Here is a 24,438-nt window from a genome sequence, read left to right on the forward strand (position 1 = left end):
AGTTTTTTGACTATCGCATTCCAATTCGGCAGACTAATTAATCTTATCTATTTCTACAAAACTTCCAAATTTTATTGAAATCGGACTAGAAACATGCAAAATATGCGTATGAACGTATTTTACTAAGCGGTCCACAAGGCCAGAATTGGCCGTTGGCTAGTGGCGGCGCTAGAGTGCTCGTGTGTTTGTAGAGTCAGCGAGATAGCACATAGTATGAAGCATGTAAAAACAATTTAATAGACATATGTACATTTGGTTTTCGAAATTATAAAAATTTGTTTCACCTGGTGTATGGTATACCCGAGTCGACGAGTCGACTTACTTGCTTCATTATTTTAACAATCCGTAATGCTTGTTTATGTCTATATATATATTTAAAAGAACAGATCTGTAAATGTTCCCCCCTTGTTCTCAATAATACCATAAAAAACACTTTAAATTTGTTGTTTTTTGCTAGTTTTTATCCATCAAATTTATTTGTTTGGCTTTTGTTTTAGTTTATAGATTTTGTTTTTTCTTTATTTGATTACTTATTTTTTGCTAGAATGGAACATCCATTTTCAACATACTATTTTTTGTGTTTCAGATATGTGTAAAATTTAATGTTTTGTATATATTTTTGGGAACAATTTTCTTTTTTTCTTTCTTTTCTTGCCAAAGTTGATTGAAGGATTTTATATTTTACTTCTACAAATAACAAACAGCAACCACCTAAATAAGAATACATCTGTATATATATTAAGTATATATGTATCTATATATTTGATCAATTTAATTACAAAACTAAGAAGTGAAAATTTGTTGTATAATATTTTTTATGATCCAATATATATGTATATGTATATGTACAATGTGCTAAATAATGAAACATTCAAGCAGCACTCACATGACAAATAAATAAATAAAAAATTAAGACAAATTTGAAAAAAAATTTACAATTTGGCTAATGAGAAATAATAAAAGAGTTTTCTACACTTATTTTAAGTTCTAAATATATTTAGATATATTTACAGTTTCTTTTGTTTTTAATAAATACAAGGAAAATACTTTCTTTTGTTGTTTAAATAGAAAATCAAATGCAGAATACTTATATATTTAAAGAGGAGTTGGTTTTTTTGTTTTTCATAAAGTAATACTTAGTTTAATAATTAATTAATTTTTGTTTTTTGGGAGGCTTTCTTTTTTTTTTTGTTTGTTTTTGATTTTAGAAATTTTCTACAATTATTACATGTATAACTTTTGTTTTCTAATTGGTTTATTTGTTTCCTTTTCTTTTTTTTTTTTTTTTTTTTTGGTGGCGGCACACAATGCACTGGGATTGTCTCTAGTATTTTGTTTTAAGTTAATCATTTGTTATCCTTTTGGTTTAAGACTGTTTATCAGGCACGCTTATTGAAGTTAAATGGATTTGTTGCACTCTTTCTATTGTTATTCGTCTGATAACAATTCAAATTGGCCGATAAGCGAGACAAAGCGCTGCCCAAACGTTGCGGCAAACGCCAGAGCGCATGCTGATGACGATTTTGATTATTATTATTATTTCGATTTCTTCTGGTGGCCTGTTGCAATTGAGCCACCACTTCGGCATGCTGTACATAGGAGACGTGGATATTGACAGCATCCTCATCATCATCATCATCATCATAGGCATTTGACTCGCTAACACTTTCCATATCCTCATCATAGTAGGTGAAACTAATTGGCTGCAATTGATGCTGCTGCTGCTGATTTCTGATAGTCGTAGTAGTAGTAGGAGGAGGAGCTGCTACCGCTGCTGCCACCTTATCCTTGGACTATACATTGGCATAGAATGCTCCTGGTGTATTCTGATCACATGGCTTAACTCGTAATTTTTGTTTATAATGATATTCCTTGAGATAGCTCTTCAATCGTCCAGGTAATTCCAGCTGATTAATGCCATCATAACTTGTATTCGATACAATTGTGGCACGTGCCAATTGTTGCAATGAGAATGTCTGTCTCCGATGCAATGGCATGGTTAGACATGGCTCAAAGAACATCACACAAGTGGGATCCTTATAGTGTTCTAATAATCCTGTCACTGTGCTAGCAGTAAACACGCATGGATCATGACAGTCAAAGCTGCAAAGAGAATAAAAGAAATGTTTGAATTAATAAATTATTGAAAAATTTAAACACACATTAAACTCTTGTTGCTTTCAGTTCAAAAATCTGTTCAAAAAATTTAAATTAAACCTTGACAAAAGACTTGAATTATATCCAGTTTGGGATGATTTTTTACAACTTAAGGTAACCCTAACAATATGATTATCCGCAAGATCTACAAGTGTTAGTCGAAGTCCCTAAAACAAAAGGCGTTTTTTCCTGTCTTTGGCTTTGATTAAACTGCAATTTTTACTTATTTCATTCTACTTTAGTCATCTTTAAACATTTGTCATCCCATTCTAGTTGTCAATCTATAATGACTACGTCATTGTTATTAGCATTATTAAACTTCGAGTATTTACTACATATGTACATATAGAGAGAGTCACTCAATGAACAAATTAATCCTAATGAAAAATCTTGGTAATATCTGATAAATACCGAGTTTCATTAGCTTTTAAATTAGCGATTTTATTACGATAAGGATTGAAGGTGAAGAGAACATTTATTTCCATCTCCCTCTATCTCTCTCTTGTTATCTCTTATCAATTTATAGCACCCGCAATTGAATTCCTCAATAATATTGATCAAATTGTATGATTTCCGTTAAAAAAAAAAAAAAACTGATATTTTATGACGTCGTTTTTCATTGGGAAATACACGCATGATTTTTTTTTTTCGATTTGATTTAATTTTAATTACTCACCTAAATTTATGTCCAGACTGTTCAATGCGGGCATGTAGTGATCTACCATATTTACGGAATGTGACAGAGAATAGGAATTCCTCTTGCGCTGAATCACGCAGCAGGAAAGTTCCCTCAGGTTTGCCCTCCAACAGACGTTCAGCCTCATAGCGATCCATTTTGCCCCAATAGAAGCTGCTATTGATGATTTTCTCCAAATCGGGAACCAAGCAATGCATAAAATCAATTTGCGAATGGACAGTTACCCGGAATTGATGTGTTCCTGGAACTGCAGGAACTGCCACTGTTGCTGTTCCGGCGGCTGCCGTGGCTGTTGTTGCTGGTTGTGCTTGTGGTGTGGGGGATACAATCATCTGAGATACATGAAAATGTGGGCTAACTGTGACACGAGCATTGCCTGGTGATTCGATAACGCATTGTGGTGAACTGATGTGGATAATGACCGATGGTGAGGACCAAATGGCCGCCAATTGGTTAGATTCAGCGGAGGCAGGAGCAGCGGGAGTGGGGGCCACTACTGGGGCACTTGCTGCAGAGGGTGGCACGGCCACGGAATTGCGTTTCCTTTGAGTTTGTAAACGTGAAGTCATTGTTGAACTTGTTGCCGGTGTTGAACGACGATCGACCAAAGGCCTTGTGGAGGATGATGACGATGCTGCTGATGCTGTGGATTTTCTCATAATTGCCGATTCCTTTTTATCTCTTAACGTATTACTGCCTGATTCCAAAATTCCACGTAAACCCTTTAAAGCATCGCGACATTTACATTTACAACAACGTCTTCTACTACTACTGCTACTACTCTGTGTTGTTGCTGCTGCTGCTCCTGTTGTTGTTGTGGCTGCTGCTGCTGAGATGTTTGAGGTATTAGCTCCCATTGATAAGATTTTATTGCTACGACTACGGCAGCAACTGTTTCCGTTAGCTATAACAAAAACAAATAGAAGAGAGAGAACATAAATTTTAATAAATTATATAGTGAAAATTTCACGTGAGTAATTTCATTGAGAAATAAAAATATATATGTATACATCCATATATCTATATATATATTTTTTTTTTTTTTTTTGTTTGTGTATGTGTAAAAATAGCTATTTGTGGGAGCTTACTTGATTTTGCTGTTATTTGTTGCGTTCCCGTCGACAACATTTCGCTGACTGGCAACGTTTCAAGCACCTCAACCTCACAATAGTCAACAGTTTCGGTAGGAGCATCACGCCGACGCAGCAGCGACTCATCGACTACATCGTCGTCGTCGTCGGCGTCGTGGTCGTCGTCGACATCATCATTGTGATTATCAACATCGTTATGATGTTGTTGGTGGTGGTAGTGCTCGTCGCCTTGGTCGTCGTTTTTCAATTGAAGCGTACTAATCGCCGAAGTAGTACTGGCTATTCCCGCTAAATTGTTGTTATTCATTTGCTGTCTTTCGCTTTTTTGGGCTTCTTCCGTTGTTGTTGTAGAGGAGGAACTGCCAGCAGTTCGACTGCCTCCTAAAGTAACATTTACAATTTGTTGCTGCTGCTGCTGCTGCTCATTTGCATTGAGCGTGTCCGTAGCAGACATTATGGCAGCAGCGGCAGTAACACCTTGCCGTTGGCTTTCCTCTCGTTCTAGCACCTGTCCACCATTATTACCATTTTCCATTTTGGCCAATTGTATTTTGATTATTATTTGGCGAACTTCCGCCGTTGAGTTTGTATTAATATTGGATGTTTCTTCTGTGACTGCTGCTACTCCCTCATCGACACTTTGCAAATGTATTCTTTGCTCAATTTCTAGTAGTTCTCCTTGTTTCTGATCCTCGACTTGTTTTTGATTATTTTTTATGGACTTCTGTGCAATTGTTGGCTTACTCAAATGATGACCCATTGGAAACCAATTGAAGGGATCCTGCAATAAAACCATAAATGGAAAATAAATGAATAAATATTAAAAGGGAATAAATAATGAAACAGTTATATATGTACATATACTAAATTCAATATGTTATCGCTTGTTCATCTAAATTTTAATAAAATTGCATTCCAAATTGGATGAGTAAGACGTACAATACATTCGATATCAATTTTATTAATTTTTTTTTGCAATGACGATAGTCTTAGATTGATTAATTTAAAAGGCGTAACCTCAAGGTGTGTAGTCTTCGAGACTTTACCCCCAAAAACCGTGTTTTGACGACTGAAAGAGGTCGAATTTTGATGTGGAAAATGCTCAACATGACAAACTTTCTCTTTCCAAAGAGTGTTGGGTTGATCATGAGTGCAGAAAATGCTTTCCTTTTGCCTGTTTACATATGTTTTGTTTTCTATATTCAATATGCCCAATGCCATCAGTGGGTGCAGGGTAATACGGGAGCGTTCAAAGAAAGATAAGCAGCAGCACGCATAAACTCACGTCTGCAGTTTTAAATTTTATTTTTCGCCATAATTTTTTTTTTTGGCCTCTTATCGCCAAAACAAATCGTTAAGCATAATTTTCAAAAAACAGAAAAAAGAAATTGCGTATCATTTGTTTGATTTTTCTAAAGAAAAACAAATGTAACTATAGGGGTCCAATCACATGAGTTAGTTAGTATAGATTGAATTCGTAATAATATTTCCCATTAGAGAACAGTGGAAATTTTCATTCCACTATATCTCCGATTCTTGGTAATATATTGTTCAAAAAAAAAAAAACATGAACATCTAATGGGTTTAATTAGCACTTTAGACAAAGTTACACGAACTCGGCACTTGGATGACGGCTTCTCACTTGTTCTAAATATAAAAACGTACTTCATACTATAGACAGAGGGAAAATAATGGCGTCACAATATCAGCAAGTCGGAACGGTGATCTAATTGGCAATCTATCTCTATTGAAAAAAGTAATTTAATGACACCATTTTTTCCGCAACAAGCCTCTTTTTTTCAATTTTGGGGAAGTCATGCCATAGAATGAATATCTTGTGTGTTTTTTTCATTTCATTGGTTGACTCATTAGCCAAAGGTAGGTAGACGATATATGGTTTCCACGTCTGACAGTCAGTCAGTTAGACAGTGCGTCTGCATGACGCATCTTATTAGTGAAATAAAAAAGCGTTGATTTTGTGTTTTTTTTACTTATTATTGTTGATAAGGATTCCTGGTAGTGGCCTTAACAATTACTGTAATTCCCAGGAATATAATGAAAAGAATAATTTTATCAATGAATAGAAACTCATCATGGCGCCGCCATATACATATGTATGTACATACCAACAGAGAGAGAGCGAAAGAGAAAGAGTGAGTTCTGAGAAATTTGTATTGGAGATTCCAATTACAGCGATTGCGAAATTACTTTCAGTTAAAGCGAATGAATGATAAGATGTGACCTAGAAATATATACATATGTATGTACAGATGTATGTATATTTGTATTTAAGTAGATTGTGTACATAAACACGTGTTCTCATTCGCGTTCTTTTGGCCAAGGCAAAGATTTTTGAATATATGAACATAATTCTAAAAATAGTTGAAAAACCAATTACAATTTACTTGGAACATTTGCTCATTGCTTATGCGTGGGATTGGTATGCGGGAAACAAAATACATACATAGTATATTCATTCCTTTGCATGAGTCAGTTCGTGGGGGGTGATGAGCAAAGGAGGCTGGCTCACTTAGACTTTGCCTTTGTGTCTGATCTAGTCTATGCAATTGCCCTTAATTGCCCCCTCATTTGACCGCAGACACAACTTTAACTTCAACTGCAACTCCAACTTGATCACTTGACTAAGTAATTAAAAAGGAGAGTTCGTCTCTTTGTCTGGGCCTATACAATGCCTCTTACTGTAGGTCAAGATATTTTTCACACGCTTCTTCTATGTATGTAGATTAATTTAATGATTAACATTTTATATGTACCATGAACTGACTAATACTTGGTTAAATGTGCTTAGCAACAAATGAAATGATAGCTAACGTTTTTTTTTTCTAAATTTGGTATTGATTTTTGTCGTTTGATAAAATGTCTTTGTTACTCATTGTTACCAATTCGACCCCGACCACGCTTAGTTGTCGTTTAAATTGAAATTACGAATATGATTTTTCTTGGAATCAAATTCCAATTGTCAAAGTAGTAAAATTCCAGAAAAATTTTGCAATTCGTAAGGGTTTCGGTTGAAAAAATTGCATCAATTAGAAGCAAATAAGTGACCTACCCTAAAACTGGCAGTCCCTAAAGGTGTGCCAAAGGAGGCCAAGGGACTCGCATATCATCTGCCCTTTTATGGCAATTGGACATGATCACTCATAAGTAAAAGATGGACAAGAACACAAAAAAGATCTTCAGAATTATGTACATGATCACGAATTTATGAAATTTTCAGTTTTCGAACTTTAGTTGACATTGTCTCGACTATTAAGTAATATAATAATATTTTTTTGGTTTAAGTAAGTAACTAGTTTTTATTTGTTTTAAGTTGGCGTAATTTTGTCAAGTGTTCCTTTCCCAAGGTGAGATTTAGTGAGATTTTCCACGAACTATTCGAAGCTGACGTAATTAATGACTCTGACCCCGAATACAATTTCTAGTTGATTCTTAAGTACTTCTAGAAGAAATACATACATATGTATGTACATACATACATATAAGAGCGACAAGCCTTAATACTTAAATATGCAAGCCTTAATACTTAAATATGCACTTACAAACGTAAGACCATAAAGTTTAGTTGCCATAAGGAAATTCTATGACGTTATCTCTCTTTCAGGCTTTTCATTGTGTTGGATGTAAATATTGGCGACTTAGCACACGAGTCTATTATATGGTAGCTTGAGTTTCCCAAGAAAATATGTATTTATCTACAACACATTATACACTTAGTTCTACCTGTTATCTATTACTGAGGTAATTAAAAAAATCTAAATTAAATACATAAGGTAGAATTTCATTCATGTGAAGCTACTTTAAAGACTAATTCTAATGATAATAACTTAAACAAAACTACATGCACCTGGCTAGCCACTGGCTGATCTAAGAATTTTTCACTCAGGTATTTTTAGCCAAATGATTTGATATTTATCTTTCACACAATTTGCCTGATTTCTCTCTCTCTCTAAGTAGGCAATTCTAATGAAATTTTCTGCATAAATATACAATCAATATATGAAGAAGAGGTAAATTATACTCCCAAGTTTCCAATTGTGTTTAAAATTAAAATTTAATTATAGACATGTTCTTAATGTCCAATTAAAAATTACGTCAATTGGGTAAATTTGCCATAAGTTTGTTGATTGTAAATAAAAATTTGGTTGAGAAACTTTAATTGTTTAATTAACACTTTTCTAATACAGAGTATATCCAAGTCGTTTTACATATCTATATTTGATTTTCTATTGAATTGTTTTCTACTGATTTTTTGAAAATTGCAATATTTATTAATTTTATCTAACCCTTATATTTTAAAATATATTATGAGGTTTTCCAGAAAAACTACAATCTCTAATCAAGGGTACTTAAAAGATAATTTATAATATATGTACAAACATATGTATTTTACCAAGAAATTTTGGCTTACTTTTAAAAGTTATTACTTATCGTTGATTGGAATTTATAGTTTTTGTAAGAAATAAATCAGATATACACATTTCTAGGAAATTCAATTCACATTAATATTCGAGGTTTTTGTTGTTCCACAAACTTTAAATTTTTCACTGGAATTCTCAGCCCTCCTCGCCGCAAACTCTTTTTGAAGCATGACAAACCAATTATAAACCACTTAACGAAACAACTTAGAAAGCTCATTAAGTTACCTAACAATTAGCATTGCAAACATTTTCATAAATTTTCCAGAAACTAAAAAACAAAAAAAAAAACATTATGGTGACTTCCCGGAAATGTCAACCCATCATATCATCAACGCCAACCCCAAAACCCAACGCCAAAAGTAAACAACAGTCAAAAATATACAAAAAGTACACATAAAAAAGTTGCAGCAAAATTTCTTTCTTTTTAGCGAGAATTCAAAAATTAATAATTAAATGTTTAGTTGGAATAACGACAATTTCGATTTGGCGTTGTTGAGGGGGTGTTGTCATTTTCCATTGAAAATTATAGGACTTGTGCATTGGTCCGCATGGCAATTCAATTTTATAGACACTCATTCACCCGTTCACCGTTAAATCTAACGTAATTCGTGCCGCACGTGCTACAAACTTTATACCTGTAATAATAACTGATCAATGGAGTAGAGAGCCGAGACAGACAGAGAGAGAAAGAGTGAGACAGGTGGATAAATACAGAAAGCAGTAAAACAAAAAACGTTTTATGAGTAAATGTTTTCGTTTGAATCAATCGGCCAGAAATACTTCTGACTCTGACTCTCCGTCTCTCCGATGATTTGACTTTTTTCAATTGTGATGAAATTCATCACTCGTTTATGGAGTAAATTGCTGGAGGATACAACGAAGACGACGACGACGACGAGTCAGCGACAGATTCCAAGAGACCCGCATGAGCCAGTCAGCGAGTTGTGTTCCCTTTACTACTACGAGTTTCAATGGAAATTCAAAACTGAAACACCAGATAAAATAATAATAATAAAGGAGAAAAAAACCAAAGAATTCATTTCATTTTTTATGATATCGAATTGCCTATACACTTGCAAATGTGATTGAAATGACCGAAAGTGAAAAGATTTAAAAAAAATAAAATGAACAATTATTCATTCATTTTTGTTGAAAAAATATAAAAATGTTTTAAAAAACTTGCAAAAGTAACTGAAAGTTCAATTCATTTTCAAAATAAAACATTACTTTGAAAGTAAAAAATATAATCTTCCTTATAATTTTTTAATTTTTTATTAAGAAAGAAATTAAAATTTCTTATATTTAATACAAAAACTCTAAAAAAAAATAAATAAATTTTAAATAAAGAAAAAGTCAAAAATAGAAAAACAAAAAACATTAAAAGCATGTACATATGTACATACATACATATGTATAAAAAAAATAATTTTTTTTTGTCCTTTTAAAAAACCTGTAAAAAAAACCCCAAATTAAATCAAAAAATTTTTTTTTTAATATTTATTTATTTTTTCCCCGGGGCTCTTTATTTTAACTTGTGAAGAAATATATTTTTAGCTAATACAACGGCGTTTCCCTCTTCTTCAACAACACGATTTTGTTTCTATGGAAAAGCTATCACTAGGGTTTTCCATTGATCAATTGAACTGATCTGTGACAACAATTAAACACAGCTGCTTATAAATATATACATTCAGGTACATATGTACAGTTGCGAACTTAATAATAGCACCACTTGCTGAGGTAATGTGTTCAAAGGATTCCTAGGCTTATTTTAAGGTTCTAGGAACATGTGAATACGTTTTTTGAACGTAAAATACTTTCTACTAATGGAAGCAGAAAAAAAATTCTACCAAAATCCAACGTTTTCAAAGATTTTTACAAAAAACCTTGATATACTCAAAAAATACCCGAAACTAAAAATAGCACCACTTTACAAATATTTACTCAAAATTAAAAAATAGCAGAAAAAAACAAAATTCATTAACAAGTTATGATCAGATATTAAAAATAGTATTAAATAATAAACTTTATACTTTGTTGCATTGCCCTTATTGGCAATAACCGCAGCACATCGTCCTGGTATTGAGTCAACCAGGTCTTGACAGCATTTGACCGTTATTTTTGCCCAGGACTCCTGGATTACTTCCCAACACTTCTCAATTTTTGTTGGTAATGAAACAGCAACTGCTTTTTTTAATATCAGACCAAAGATTTTCAATGAGATTTTGGTCTGGTGACTGTCCCAGCCACTCAATTAAATTCAGATAATTCGCTGAGCACCACTTCCTGGCTTTCTTACTGGTGTGCTTTGGGCTGATGTCCTGTTGAAAGGGTCATATTAGCTGTATATTATCCTCAGCGTATAGTGGCAACACCGTCTATAAGATATTTACATGAACTTGCTGATCCATAATCGATTTGTGGACTGATATGTGACCGACACCATAATAAGACTAACAGCCCCATACCAATGACACTGATTCTAGACTCTAGGGTGAATTTGGAGTTGAATTCCAGGTTCTGTGGACGCCAGACGTATGGTCTATAGCCTTTTCTACGATATTTTACAATTTTATTTTCATCAGTCCATTGTACGTTCCTCCAGTTTTGGACAAGCCAATTCTCATGATCTTTGACCAACTTAAGGCGATTGGCATTATGTCTAGCGTTCAAAAGTGGAGGCTTTCTTCGACTGGAATCTTTTGAATTGATCTTCCGGAGGTAGTTGCGAACAATTTGGACCCTAGTTTGGGGCTGAAAGTCCTTTTTAAGATCTGTTAGAGCCTTAAAAGAATCCTTATTGCTCTCTCGCATTAAGGGACCGACTTCTTGCTGCTTCAGTCTTGGCTTTCGTCTGCGAGTTTAAGGCTTCTGTTTCAAATAGATCGGTATTCGGATCACTCTGTTGGAAGTACCAACCAGTTTTCCATCTTCAAGATCCGATTTTTCTCCAAAACCTGGTTTAGGATGACGTTTCGCTTTTTTCCCGGGGCAGTGTTTTCCCCGACCCATTATATCTAAAGGTCTCGGATATTTTGTAGTACTGTTGCTTTTAAAATCGACTTTGAACCAGGGACTATTAAATATGTGTTTTTTGCTATGCAATTCTGCGAAATTTAACGGTATTTTGCAAAATACTGCAAGTGGTGCTATTTTTAGTTTCGGGTATTTTTTGAGTATATCAAGGTTTTTTGTAAAAATCTTTGAAAACGTTGGATTTTGATAGAATTTTTTTCTGCTTCCATTAGTAGAAAGTATTTTACGTTCAAAAACGTATTCACATGTTCCTAGAACCTTAAAATAAGCCTAGGAATCCTTTGAACACATTACCTCAGCAAGTGGTGCTATTTTTAAGTTCGCAGCTGTATATAATCAACAGGTGCTTCCAAATAGCAATAAACACACATATGTGCATATGTAAGTTGTATATACATACATATACGGCCATTCTTTTGCGTCAAGTGTGTGGAGACCAAAGTTCTAGTGCGTTACCAACTTCTGGCCAAAGTCAATAAACATTTCAGACAAGGGTATCATCGTCAAACCGCATGCTCATTTTAAACAGCCTTTGGGCTAAGGTATGTGTATGTAGGTAGAGGTATGTAGCTTAGCCACCGCACTCAACAAGCTGAATGACTCACTTTTTTTCTCCAGCACAGTGCGCGGGGGGAGCATGGATGAATGGATAAAGTAAAGTTTTGTATGTACAAACAAAACAACAACATAAAAAACCCTCCGCAACAACATGCATTTTCGCAGCCGGCTTGGCATTATTCAGTTCTCTTTAGTTTTTTGCAGACAATGCGAAATTTCATCAGAAATCCAAATACAGATAATGATCTAATACCTAAACTTGTTCACAAAGCTGGGGAAAAAAAACAAAACACAAAGTAAGTTAAGCCAATGTGAAGAAAGAAAGCTAACAAGCCGGAACCTTTTTTTTCTTTCTATAAGATAGTCTCTAGAGTGGGCTCGAACAAACAGTTAGGATTACTAATGTATTTACCTGAGGGACAACTAAGACAACATACTTGAGATTTTCGTGTCAGACTAGATACATACTTATGTATTGGTCATTTCTACTTTAAGACATAAGAAAAAATATTTTCGAATTGTTTAAGAAACAAAGTAAGTTTCACAGTTAGCCCAAACTCCACAAAAGTGTGACCAAATTATGTATATTTTAGTATTTACAACACTAGTTAAAAGTGTGACCATCATTTTATTTAAAGTTAAAGTACCTGGATGAATTATACAAGTTTTCCAAACACCTTTTGCGAGAAGTCATTTATTTGATTTGTTGATTTTACTTGAGTAAACATTTTGTCGCTGTGGTCTACAAGGGGTTCCATAGTGTAGCGGTTATCACGTCTGCTTTACACGCAGAAGGTCTCCGGTTCGATCCCGGATGGAACCAGGCGGATAATATAATTTTTTTGGCTATCATTTTTTTTTTTTTTTTTTTTTTTTTTTTTTTTTTTAATTTTTTTATCTTACCTTCTTACATATTTTTTAGTTTGTCACATAGAGTATTTTATGAGTAAAAAAAAAATTCTTTAAAACCTTTTTCAATGTCATCACATTGCTACGCTATAAACTGACGTCACTACAAAAAAAAAAAAAAAAACTTTGTAAAATCCCTAAATCTAATAAGCATTATTGAAATAAGAGAAGAAAATAAAAACACCTATTCTAAAAATAAAATAAACACACTTATGCCATAATAACGCAGTGTGTGTTAGGTCAAAATACTTTGGGAACTACCCAAAAGTGGAGGTACTTCAGTTGGAAACAATAATGACGCCACCCACCGAGCAACAAATGACGAACAACTCACAACCAACCAAACAACCAACATAATTAAGCAAAGTCCGTTATTAAAAAGGCATTTTAAGCACACATACAAGAAGTTCGTAGTACAAAAGCTAGCTAGTAGCTACACACAATATACATTCATACATGAGAGATACATAGAGTTGGTCTCATAAGTATTCGTCTTTAGATGTGCTGTGAGGAACAGAAACTTGATTATTAGAATGATTTTGGTTTCGCAGTTCTCGCTCATTAAAAAGCAATTGACACAAGGAAAATTCCTTGATATTAAAATAACATCTGCTTAAATTCGTTGATGGTGTAAGAATTAAAGATAAGACACAATCGATGATATGTAACATTTAGTGGCAATTTGGTTTGGAATATCTCTCTATGACGACATAATACAAGAATTTGCTGACAATTTTTTGTATTATATGACAAAAAGTTATCTTTTGATATATTGAAACGAAATTCCGTATTTTCTATAAACGATTCCTAGACCCCTGACCCCATGGGTCAGGTGTAGTTATCTTTTTTACGTATCTTCTGTCTTTGGTATATTTTACATTACAAAATTTTGAAAGCTCAATAGGTACGCTTTTTTTCCAGGATCTATTTTCCAAAGGACAGATACTTCTGAGACTGACTGTACGCACATACATAGATACAAAAGCAACCTTCTTCTAGTCAGAATGGTGGAATGCTTTGCGTTTTACGCAGAAATTGTCACAACACAGCAAAATGAATTGCGGTCAGTGGCAGAGGCAGAGCCAGTGGACTTACTGACTGACTATCTGTCTGTGTTGCCAACAAAAAGTCTTTCGAGTATAGGATATTTCTTTTTTTACTCTTTCTTTACATTTATTATTATATACCCTATAGACAAATACAACCTTAATGGGTATATTAAAGTCGTGAAAGTGTATTGTCATATAGACTGACGTAATTTGTTATAATTTGAAGGCTTTTCATGGTTACGACGCGGAGGAGATGGAGATATCATTATCCAAAAAATATTCTTAGTTCATCGAAAAGAAGTCGTCATTGTGCTTTGGAAAAATCATGAATGAAACATTGGCGCCAGGGCGTTATGCGATGGTTGTGGGTGCTGGTTGGGTAAATTTATATGGAAATTCTGTAGACTAGAGTTTTCAAGTGAGTGGTGATGCATTTTAAGTTGCAGCAACTCCCCCAACCCAATGAATGAACCGTGGGACGGGGTATCTGAAAGTCGGGCGGATTGTCTTTATGGGCGGAATTTATTTCTTGTTGTTTTTTGCTTGTTTTAAAGCGAATTCAATTACTTTTTGTAGCTGCCGACGACAGCGACGTCGCTTCTTTATTTTCCCTTTTTTTTGCCTCTCTTCTTCTCTGCATTTACTTGGAATTTTGCAAATGAACTTCGCTTGAAAACGAAAATCACATGCAAAAAACAAAAAAAAAAACTCGCAGCGTAAAGTGCCAAAGACGGAGAGTGAGTGAGTGAGACAGACAGAGACAGGGAGTGAAGGTAGTTGAGTTGGGGGAGTTGCTTTTGGGGGGAGGGACGTCTGTTGGGGGAGCTGAGAAAGTGTATTTCATTTTGATATTTTTCGCAGGAAAATTGAAATGAGATTTATTTATTACGTTTTGTATTTTTTTTTTTTTTTCGTTGTTTTCGACTTGACTTTGGATTCAGATTCAAACGAATGAAAGGACGGATGGACAGGCAAATTCTCAGCTCAATTTTATTTTTTCGTTGTAGTTACTTTAATTAACAGTTCCAGTGAATTTGGGCCCAAAAAAATGAAGCTTCGCCGTCTCAGTCGCACACCAAAGACCAAAGTAGTAGCCGGTCGTAGTAGTCGGTGGCTCGTGGTGGCTTCTCTTATCATAAGGTTCGTGACTGATTATGTTAGAGAAATCTTCAATTGACGTAGATACAAATACAAATTCATACATACATATGTATGTGTACATATACTTAATGTCTGTATGTGTTGTACATAAATATTTTGTTTATATTTCAGTTGAAATTTAGTTATCGCAAAAAAAAAAAAAGAAAATAAAAAAGTATTGTATCTGTGTTTGTTGTTGTTGGTTTTTTTTTTTTGTACTACCTTTTTGGGTTTCGTATGATTATTATTATCGGGTAAGAAAGAGAGACTGCGTGTCGTGTCCGGAGAAACCATTTTCTAGGTGTGTGTGTGAGAGTGTTTTAGTGCTGCCAATTTAGCAATTTAGTTGCTAAAACTAGCAACTCCCAAAAAAGTAAGTAAATACTTTTAGCCATAAGTCTAGCAATTTAAAATCTTTCATTATCAACTTTCTTACTAAACTAGCAAATTATTATTTTTTTGCATAGTTTATGAAAGAAGCTAAGGAGTAAAAGAGATGATAGATATTATTAAATACAAAGCTCGTGCAGTTTTTGCTAAATTTTAATCCATAATTTGTCACTAACGATTAGTTAAAATTGAACAAATCAAAAAGATACAGAAAAAAGGACACATACATATGTATGTATATCTTGTAAAGGTAATTGTTTAAATTATAAAGATAGAGATTCGTGTTTTTATTCAAATTTTTTAAACAATTTGCACTTTTTATTGCTAAGTTTTGGCAACTTGTTTTCCGCCAAAACCTAGGACCTTTCCCCTTTGAGAATTTGGACATCACTGGTGGTGGGTTTGTGTGTGTTGGTGTTGGTTTTAATCATAATAATAATAATAATATTATTAACATTAATTTCAAAAGAGGCGATTTCTTGGAAATTGTGCACACGGTTATATGGGGCTCTTCTCTCCAAAATAGCGCCTCTTCTACGTACAAATGAACGTATGTATGTACATACATAAGTATCTACAAACATCCATACATACATTTGGATGAATATACATACATATGTATGTACATATATATGTATGTTACACACATTTTACACACAGCCTTTGCTAGGCTGACTGACGGCTCTCCTTCAGCAACAATATGGGAAAACAAATTCTCAGAAAATATGTAGTATGCACACGGTACTCATACACTCACTCTCTCTTCACATGGTTTTTCGTAGTTGGTGAAGTCATGAAGTTGCCTAAAGGTAGACACACAGAAACACACACACACGAACACAACACACAATGGTTTTTTTCTCTTGCTGTTTTTCTGATTAAACTGAAAGCATTAACAAAACAAAATTTCATTTTAATTTTGCCATACTTGGTCCACCCCGTGAGGTATGTATGTATGCACACACACACGAACACAATACATGGGCTCATTAGATACTTTTGTATCTCAATTTAAGCAGAAATTATGAGCAGCAAACAGAAGAAGCAGCAGCAACTCTATAATAAGATATTGTTGAGAGGAATAAAAAAATGTTGCCGTTAACCATCGCCGAGAAGACTTAATCCGCCTTATTGGGTTGAAAATGGTTAACAAGTTCTCAAAAAAAAGTTCAAAAGGCGGTTACAATATCTTCTAACAGAACTTCTATTCATATTCTCGCAGACAAGCAAAGTCAAGTTTCGTAAATTAGGAATATCAACTGGTTTGAGAAAGAGCCTTAACTTTACATATGTATATGAAATATTGAACTAATTTTCTTGTAAAAGCAATGAAAATGGTCAGTTTCGATTTTGGTAGCACTCGAAAATGTCCTTATTATAGAATTCTCGCATACTGATCAATTACAATATTAATATGTCGGTGATAATATTAGGGAGAAGTCCGAGTCCCTCGTTAGAACCAACAAAATTGTAAAATATAATTTTGAAAGTGCCAAGTCCACTGGCCCGATGGTGTCTTATCCTCCAAAAGTAATAAAACTCATCCAAAGATTGTAAAAGTTTGTCTCTTCATCTTTTATATAGGCAAGGATATGTCTCAAAACATTGATAAAGATGCTGGATGGTCACAAGGGTCGGTCTTTCCTTTCACCGCTCCTATATAACACTTCAGAAATCCCAATACCAATTGGTTGCGCCATTCTGCACCATGATTCTTGAGGAAGCTTTTGATGCATTTGCTAATTGTTTTTCAACAAGCAGAGAAAACGTTAGAATCAAAATACCACGGCAATTTCGGGAAGTCATATCAGGCTAAGCCAAGAAAGAAAAGGTCCGTTTAAACAACCGAAATATTCATTTAAGAAACCGGAAGATGAATTGAACAATGACCAAGACATAAGGTTTTTTCGATAGAACGATCGGTCACATAAAGTGGATTATGTTTCTAGAAGATTCCATAACATAAGTATTCCAGGAAACTCATTAGATTTGATAAGTGATATCGGTTGCGATTAGCCATGACTAATAGCTCGATAAGCCATATACATAATAATGATTTAAACATTACTAATATGTTCGACTTCCAGTTGAGTATTCTTCGTTGCCATTTGTTGTTAGATTTTTACTGCCCTTTCACTTGAATTTCACTAAATATAAACAATTTTGTTATCTTTCGAAAGATTGAGGTAGGTTTTTTTTTTAAGTATTTTCGCAAATTAATGGTTACCTGTTGAGGTCTTCAATCAACTGACGACTGGCTGACTATATTAAACAATTTGTCGCTCATATTGATATTATTGTGATTATACTTAAAGATCAGCGGTTTTTTTGTGGTTTGATTAAATTAAACGATTAAATTTTTAAATTTAGCGATTACTTGCCTTGAATGCACCAATGTAAATACCTCTGTACTTGCTCTTTCTCTCTCTCCCTCACTATCAATTTTACTCTATCTATCTTTCTATTTGAATACCATGCAGTTGGTTAGAGTGAAATGGTATATTAGATCAATAATTGTAACCACGAAATAGATAATTATTAGATATTAGATATTTTAACTACTTTCTATATTGTTGTGACGTGAAATAAAGCAAAAGGTTTAACAGCTTAAGGCATTTAATATTTTTTAGGCCCATTGCACTTGTTTTACTTGCAATTGAATGGTATACCAAAGTCGATTAAGTAGTTTAAGATTCTTTATTTAAAATTTCATTGATAAAAGTACTACGAAAAATATACACAAACATATAAAACGAACTTAAAACAATAACCCAACGCCCACTGGAGATAGCACACACACATACACACACACACACGCCGCTTATCAGCACATACGCAGACACACATCATTTGCAAAGTTGAAATTCTAAGAAGAACAATCAAAAAGCATTTCATATTTCCAAGTAAAGGCAAATATATTTATGTGTCTATATGTATGAGGGGACAAGCGCAAACGGTTTAGTAGATAATATTCTTTTTCCTAAGGTCACTTATGCCATGCCAGGAGGGGGCTACGAGGGGGCTGCTATAACTAATGGTAATGATAATGATGATGATGTTCAGGTGTGTCTGGTGGGAGGAGGGAGGAGAGACTACCAATTACGCAAAGTCGCAACGCTCTGACAACAGAAGCAACAACAGCCAAAAACAGTGACCCAAATGGAAATTCAACTAAAACAACAATAATCAGCAAACCAAGTTAAATTGAACTGGTTTTATTTTCTTTTCGTTTTTGTGTAACAATTTTAGATTCAAAGAGGGTTTATTATGATTTTTTCAAAAGAAAATCACATTAAGCTATTCATGAGAAAACGCTTTGAACTTTTACATACACTCTTCTTAGCAAACAATTGCAAATTTGCATAAAGCAGATTCAATTGAAAAACTAAAAAGTTAGATGAGATGAGAAGATATTTTTATCGATTTTTTTGAGTTTTCCCTGTAAATATTAGCACCTTTACAGGGTTTCAGTGTCTAAGTAGTTCCTAACACTAATCAGTAGTATTTCTTCCAATTTAAAGTGTAATTTTCTGTACGACATCTTTTTCCTGAAACTGATCAAGATTGTTTCTTTTTATATTTTTTTATAATTGCAATCTATCCTAAATGGACAATAAGCAAATGTTATCAAAGGTAAACATGGCATAAGGGGAATCACCAGTGCGTCTCTGATCTAAACGGCAGGTCAAGTGGGTGACATCTTTTTAGACGTCTGGTCTGTTTGAGCGCCAGTGCAATATCATAGGTTTCTAACCGGGAGAGGTACCGAATGTCATACCTCCGGATCTCGGACTTAAACGAAGGAATGTTAAGGTCTTTGTGGACGCACTTCCACAATCCTGCCTAAAAGCTTGTTCTGGAATCGCTGCAGATTGAAATTCTGAGTTTGAGTTTGACTCGTACATTTCATATTATTTAGAAATAAAAATTACAGGAAGAAGAATTAATGAAGATAAGAATTTCAAAAACAAGATCTTCTTATTCAAGAAATTTAACAAAGACAAAACTGAAACTTATGTCTCAATATAAATAAAGGTACACACAAACTTCCTGTAATTAAGTCGTTCTTAAATTATAAAAGAATCTCTGATTGCCATACACCTAAACCTTTAAAGGCCTCAATTTCAAAATGACAAAACAGAAAGGGTATTTATGAGATGTATAAGACTTACATAGGTATATACAGTAGATTCCTATGTACAATGTATTGTTGTAAATCAAAAGGTAGATTATAATATGTACCTACTCGAGTTGCCCTCTTGTCATCACACACACACACACGCACACACATTTTGGATACTGGGAAACAATTGAGTGTTTTGCCCACATTTCACTTTTTGGCATTGCGTTTCAATTGAACAAATTCACGCGAACAATTAACAATAAAAATGAAACGAACAAACCCTAGAGAGAACGACAAAGAGGGAGAGAGAGAGCTGGCGGAGAAGCACACAAAATCAAATTTCCAATGAAATCTGTTTGTAAAAATCGAAAAAGCAAATAACAAAATAAAAATACAATAGGTTAACAAACCAGGGATGGATACAAAGGTGAGTGCCACAAGGTGAAGAGGAGCAGCAGCGGCAGCTGAAACACTTAACAAATATTTTTGTTTCGTTGTTGCTGGGCAGACAATTTGGCATTTTCGCATACAATTTCTTTGCATCTTTTGCTTGTTTATTTGGTTTTCTTTCTTTCTGGTTCGATTCTGTGTTGTGTATAGACAAACCAATTAAGTAACATCACTTTGGTGGAACACCATTCCTTCACTTTCCTTGTATTTATCCTGACTACCTCATCCTCTTCCTCCTACTTCTTTTCCTTCTCCTTGGCGAAAACAAAAATTTCACATGAAAAGCTATTAAAAACCACAAAAACAGAATTGAGAACGCGTTGAGTCGCCGCACTGTGGTTAAAAAGTGATTGATAGAAACTTGAATTAAAAAGTATGAGACCTATTTTTTTGAAATATTTTATTAAAATAAAATTTCTTTAACTTTGTTTAGTTGTAATTCTCAACCAGTTTTAGTTTTAAACATATAAACTGTTAAACAATAAGACAAGTCCTTTTATTAAAACTTTTGCTTGAATAATTTTCTATATTTTCTTATGAAATATTTATTTCTGAAATCCTTTTTTCATTAAAGAAGATATTTTTCCGTTTTTTACTGAAAAAAATCCCCTTTACACCTTAATTCGAAAATTGATAATTTTTTAGTTGGAAATTGACCACTATGCGCGTCCGTCTGGTGTCTTGTTTGGTGTTTGGCCTCCTCAAGTTTAATACAAATTTCAAGGAAATGAGCGGAAGAAGATGGTAAAAGCGGGTTTTTACCAAGAATAATCAAAAAAAAAAAAAGAAGAGAGAAGAAAAGTGCACACACACACCATCAAAATATCTACTCGTCGTCGCACAAGAACAATTTGACGCATTACAAACGAAGTTAATAACACCTTTTCTTATGAAGGGTATGCGACCGACTTCCCCGACCATCTCTGCGTTCCTCCCCATCTCCATCTCCTTCTCTTCTTTTGGCTTCGTCTTCTTCTACGGCTTCAGCCGAATTCATTGCGGCAACGGCAACTGACTACACACACCTTTACCTCTTTAGCCAAAACCCAATAACCAGGTATCTCTATCTATCTCTGTTCCACTCTTTCGACCACTAACCTCTCGCTCTCACATACTCTTTGAGTTTTTTGGACTACAGTGGAGACTCTTAGTAGGTTTAGGTACACATACATACATACATACATATGTATACAGAAATATGCAAATAATATTCAATTAATCATTTCCTATTTTCTTTCGCTTTAAATAAATTTCAGGGAAATTCCGTTTGTTCCATTACATATATTTTTTCACATGTTTTTTTAAATATGTATACATATTTTCATAGAATTGTTTTTATTTTTCTTTTTGACACATTTTTGTGTGAGATTTATGAGAAATTGCAAAATGTTTACCAACTAATAAAAATTTTATTAAAGAGAAGCATTTTCATTACTTAGTAGAAGCAATAAATGTTCAGTTTTCCAATTAAATAAGGTTAATGGACTTTTTGATCTCTGTCCAATTGTTAATTAATAAAATAATATTTATGAATTTTCTAAAGAAAAAATATCTCATTTTAATTTAAATTCAAATTTTCAAAAAAAACACAAAAATGGTAATTTTGGGATACATTTTTCCATAGTTTCTCAAATATTTTTTTTTTTTTTGAATACAAAATATAAAAACCAAATTTTTTACATATAGTTTTGTGTTGGAAAAGCCGCTAATATAATTTTTTTTTATAATTTAAATTTGCATTATTTTTAACGCGAAAAAAGAGTTAAAAGTTGTAAAGCACAAAGACAGGACACAAAAATTTTTGCATTTTCCTACAGAGTTTTTTTATATTTATAAGACTAAGAATTATAATGGTCAATAATAATTTATGCATGTGAGCTATAGGACCGTAAAAGATAGTCTTCATGTAGATTGTCCAATGAAAAGAAGATATAAACAGGTAAAATATGTAGTTAAAATGCCTCTGTAGGAGCTATAGACGAAATACATATGTACATACATATATGTATGTATATTAAATCAGATCAAATATCGGAAATGGTGTGGTCAGACCAGAGCTAAAGATTTCAAAAATCAGTTACAAAGGACTAAAAATTTTGGTTTAAGCATTAACTAACTTAAAGATTGAATTAACTCTGAAAGTCAATTGAATAAGTTATCAATATCTTTGTATATTCGTCATTCGTCAACAAAACAATTCTTACGAAAGAAAACAAATTGTATCTTAAGACGACAGATGGAATTGTCGTATAATTTCCATTTTAATACGAAAAATTTCGCAGACTTTTAAAAAGGAAAATCGTTTTGTTACACTTGCACTAAATTTTTTTGAAACGGAAGAAGCAGAGCAGACTTCCGATTCCAATCGGAACAAATTGAATTCATGAATTTATTTTCAAGTTGTTTAAACTATCTTAGAAATTAAAATATTTTTGGGCCAAGTTTTTTTCAATCTAATTTTTGATTTGAAAAAGAATTAATTAAAAAAAGTAAACAAATGGGAATATTAAATTTGATTCAGAGGTACTTCTAGTTGTTCTCTTTTACTAAATGAAATGAAAGTTTATAAATTTTTTATATTGCAAAATATTTTTTTTTTAATTGAAATATAAATTTGATTGGAATTGTTGGTGGATTATTCTAGGAATTAGTTTCCAGTTTTAAATACAGGGGGAACCCCTTTTCTGTGGACAGCCGGCGATTACCGTTATCCAGCCAAAGAGTGTCATATAAAGGTAAACCGTTATGAAACTTTCTCTCTATCTCAAAATCTATCTTATTTTTTTCACTCTAGATCTTGGATTATAATTCCAAATCAAGCTTTGAAAATTCTGTCAGTATTGCGAATCTTCACTGTAGATGCATTTGTATGCGACTTAAGTGTGTGCGTGTGTGTTTATGTGTGAGGGCCAACTTCAGCTTGGCTTGTGGTGTTGAATGTTTGCAGCCGCAGCAGCAGCAGAATTTTCATTCAATAGCTCAATGAGAGAAACAACAACAACAACATGAGAGCAAAAACAGCAGCAGCTGCCAACATCATCACACACACACACACAAGCCACCCGCCGTTTGTGTGAGTGAGAAGTGTAGCTGACTCTGTGTGTGTGTGCTCATTGTTGTTGGTGCTTGTTAAGCTGCTTGGCTGCTGTTGTCTCTGCCGCTGCCTTTGCCTCTGCTACGGCCGCCGCTGCTATGTGTTGTCTCCTCTCGTCACTTCTCAGAAATCGGTCTAAATTAGAAAATGCGTTTCTGGGAATTTTTCGTATCTCTCTTTTGGGTACACAGAAAAAATACGAAATAAAAACTCAAAGGGGACGACATTCAATATAATATACATATTATATACAGATATATATATATATATATATATATAAATACATATAGCTTTTGTAACCCCAATTACCCAGAATCGTAGATAATTTATCAATGATAATAATGATCATATTTTTGCCACATAGTTTATTTACCTTGCTGCTGCACAATTTTTTTTTTGCTTTTGAAGCTTCTTCTTTTTCTGCTAGTTGGCACTTTCTATATGGATAAATTGTTGATTAAGCATAATCTAGTTTGGCTTCATTGAATTGAATTAAGTTATAGTATTATATTGATGAACGAGCATAAATACACACACACAGATACACGAACACACAAGCACAAGCACAATTAGTTGAGATTTTTGTTGTTGCTACTTTGTTGTTGATGGCTTTCACACACAAATATACACAATTGCATACATATACATAGATATTTCCAATTATTCAATTAATATGAATTCTTTGCATCCATTTATTGAAACGCACGTACACGTCCACGTCGAGATTGTGCAAAATGTATCTTAAAAATTAAACACTAAAAAACTATCTCTTAGATAGATTATCTCATCCGTACGTGGAATTCGAGAAGCGCACACACGTCCATGCAAATCGAAAACAACAACAACAATGGCAAAACATCAAACCACTATTTCCCACGAAAAAATCCCACTATTTGTCAGTGTGAAAAAATAACAAAATAATGGGGGCCGGATCAAAAAAAATCGTTTTTCAACATGATCAATGTATCGGTAATCGATAAGAAAGTACGTGTAAAATTAAAAAAAAAAAAAAAATTAATTTTTTTATTCCCAGTTTAATTTTTTCAGAATAGAAACTAAGCTTTGAGCATATAATATTTCCTATATTATATTATTGTTAAACCTAAAAACCCGTTTTTCTCAGAAAAATATAATATTATATTTTTCATAATTGGTGGGCGTTTAAATCAATCTCCTTGAATTTTGTTCCAATCTTAAAAAAACATAAATTAACAAAATATGTAAAACCATCTTGATAATAAAAGTTTTAAAAGTGTGTCTAAGCTTAAGAATTCTGAACCTTTTATAAATATTTTAAAATAAAAT

The 24,438-nt window shown here is 33.4% G+C and overlaps 1 protein-coding gene and 1 non-coding gene across 2 annotated transcripts; one reads left to right on the forward strand and one right to left on the reverse strand.

Moving 5' to 3' along the window:
- Positions 1 to 1,643: 1,643 nt before the first annotated feature.
- On the reverse strand, positions 1,644 to 23,796 carry Socs36E (Suppressor of cytokine signaling at 36E). The gene is made up of 5 exons (XM_068287842.1): positions 23,774 to 23,796; positions 23,507 to 23,570; positions 3,943 to 4,726; positions 2,834 to 3,758; positions 1,644 to 2,103 (listed from the first exon to the last, which is right to left on the reverse strand). The coding sequence occupies exons 1-5, from the start codon at positions 23,779 to 23,781 to the stop codon at positions 1,794 to 1,796; spliced, it is 2,091 nt and encodes a 696-aa protein (XP_068143943.1). The 5' UTR covers positions 23,782 to 23,796; the 3' UTR covers positions 1,644 to 1,793.
- Positions 12,729 to 12,801, forward strand: TRNAV-UAC (transfer RNA valine (anticodon UAC)). Its single transcript has one exon. It is a non-coding gene; the product is annotated as a tRNA-Val (tRNA).
- Positions 23,797 to 24,438: the final 642 nt, after the last annotated feature.

This window comes from Drosophila tropicalis, unplaced genomic scaffold (genome assembly GCF_018151085.1).
Source record: "Drosophila tropicalis isolate 14030-0801.00 unplaced genomic scaffold, ASM1815108v1 contig_1187, whole genome shotgun sequence".
NCBI classification, from domain to species: Eukaryota; Metazoa; Arthropoda; class Insecta; order Diptera; family Drosophilidae; genus Drosophila; species Drosophila tropicalis.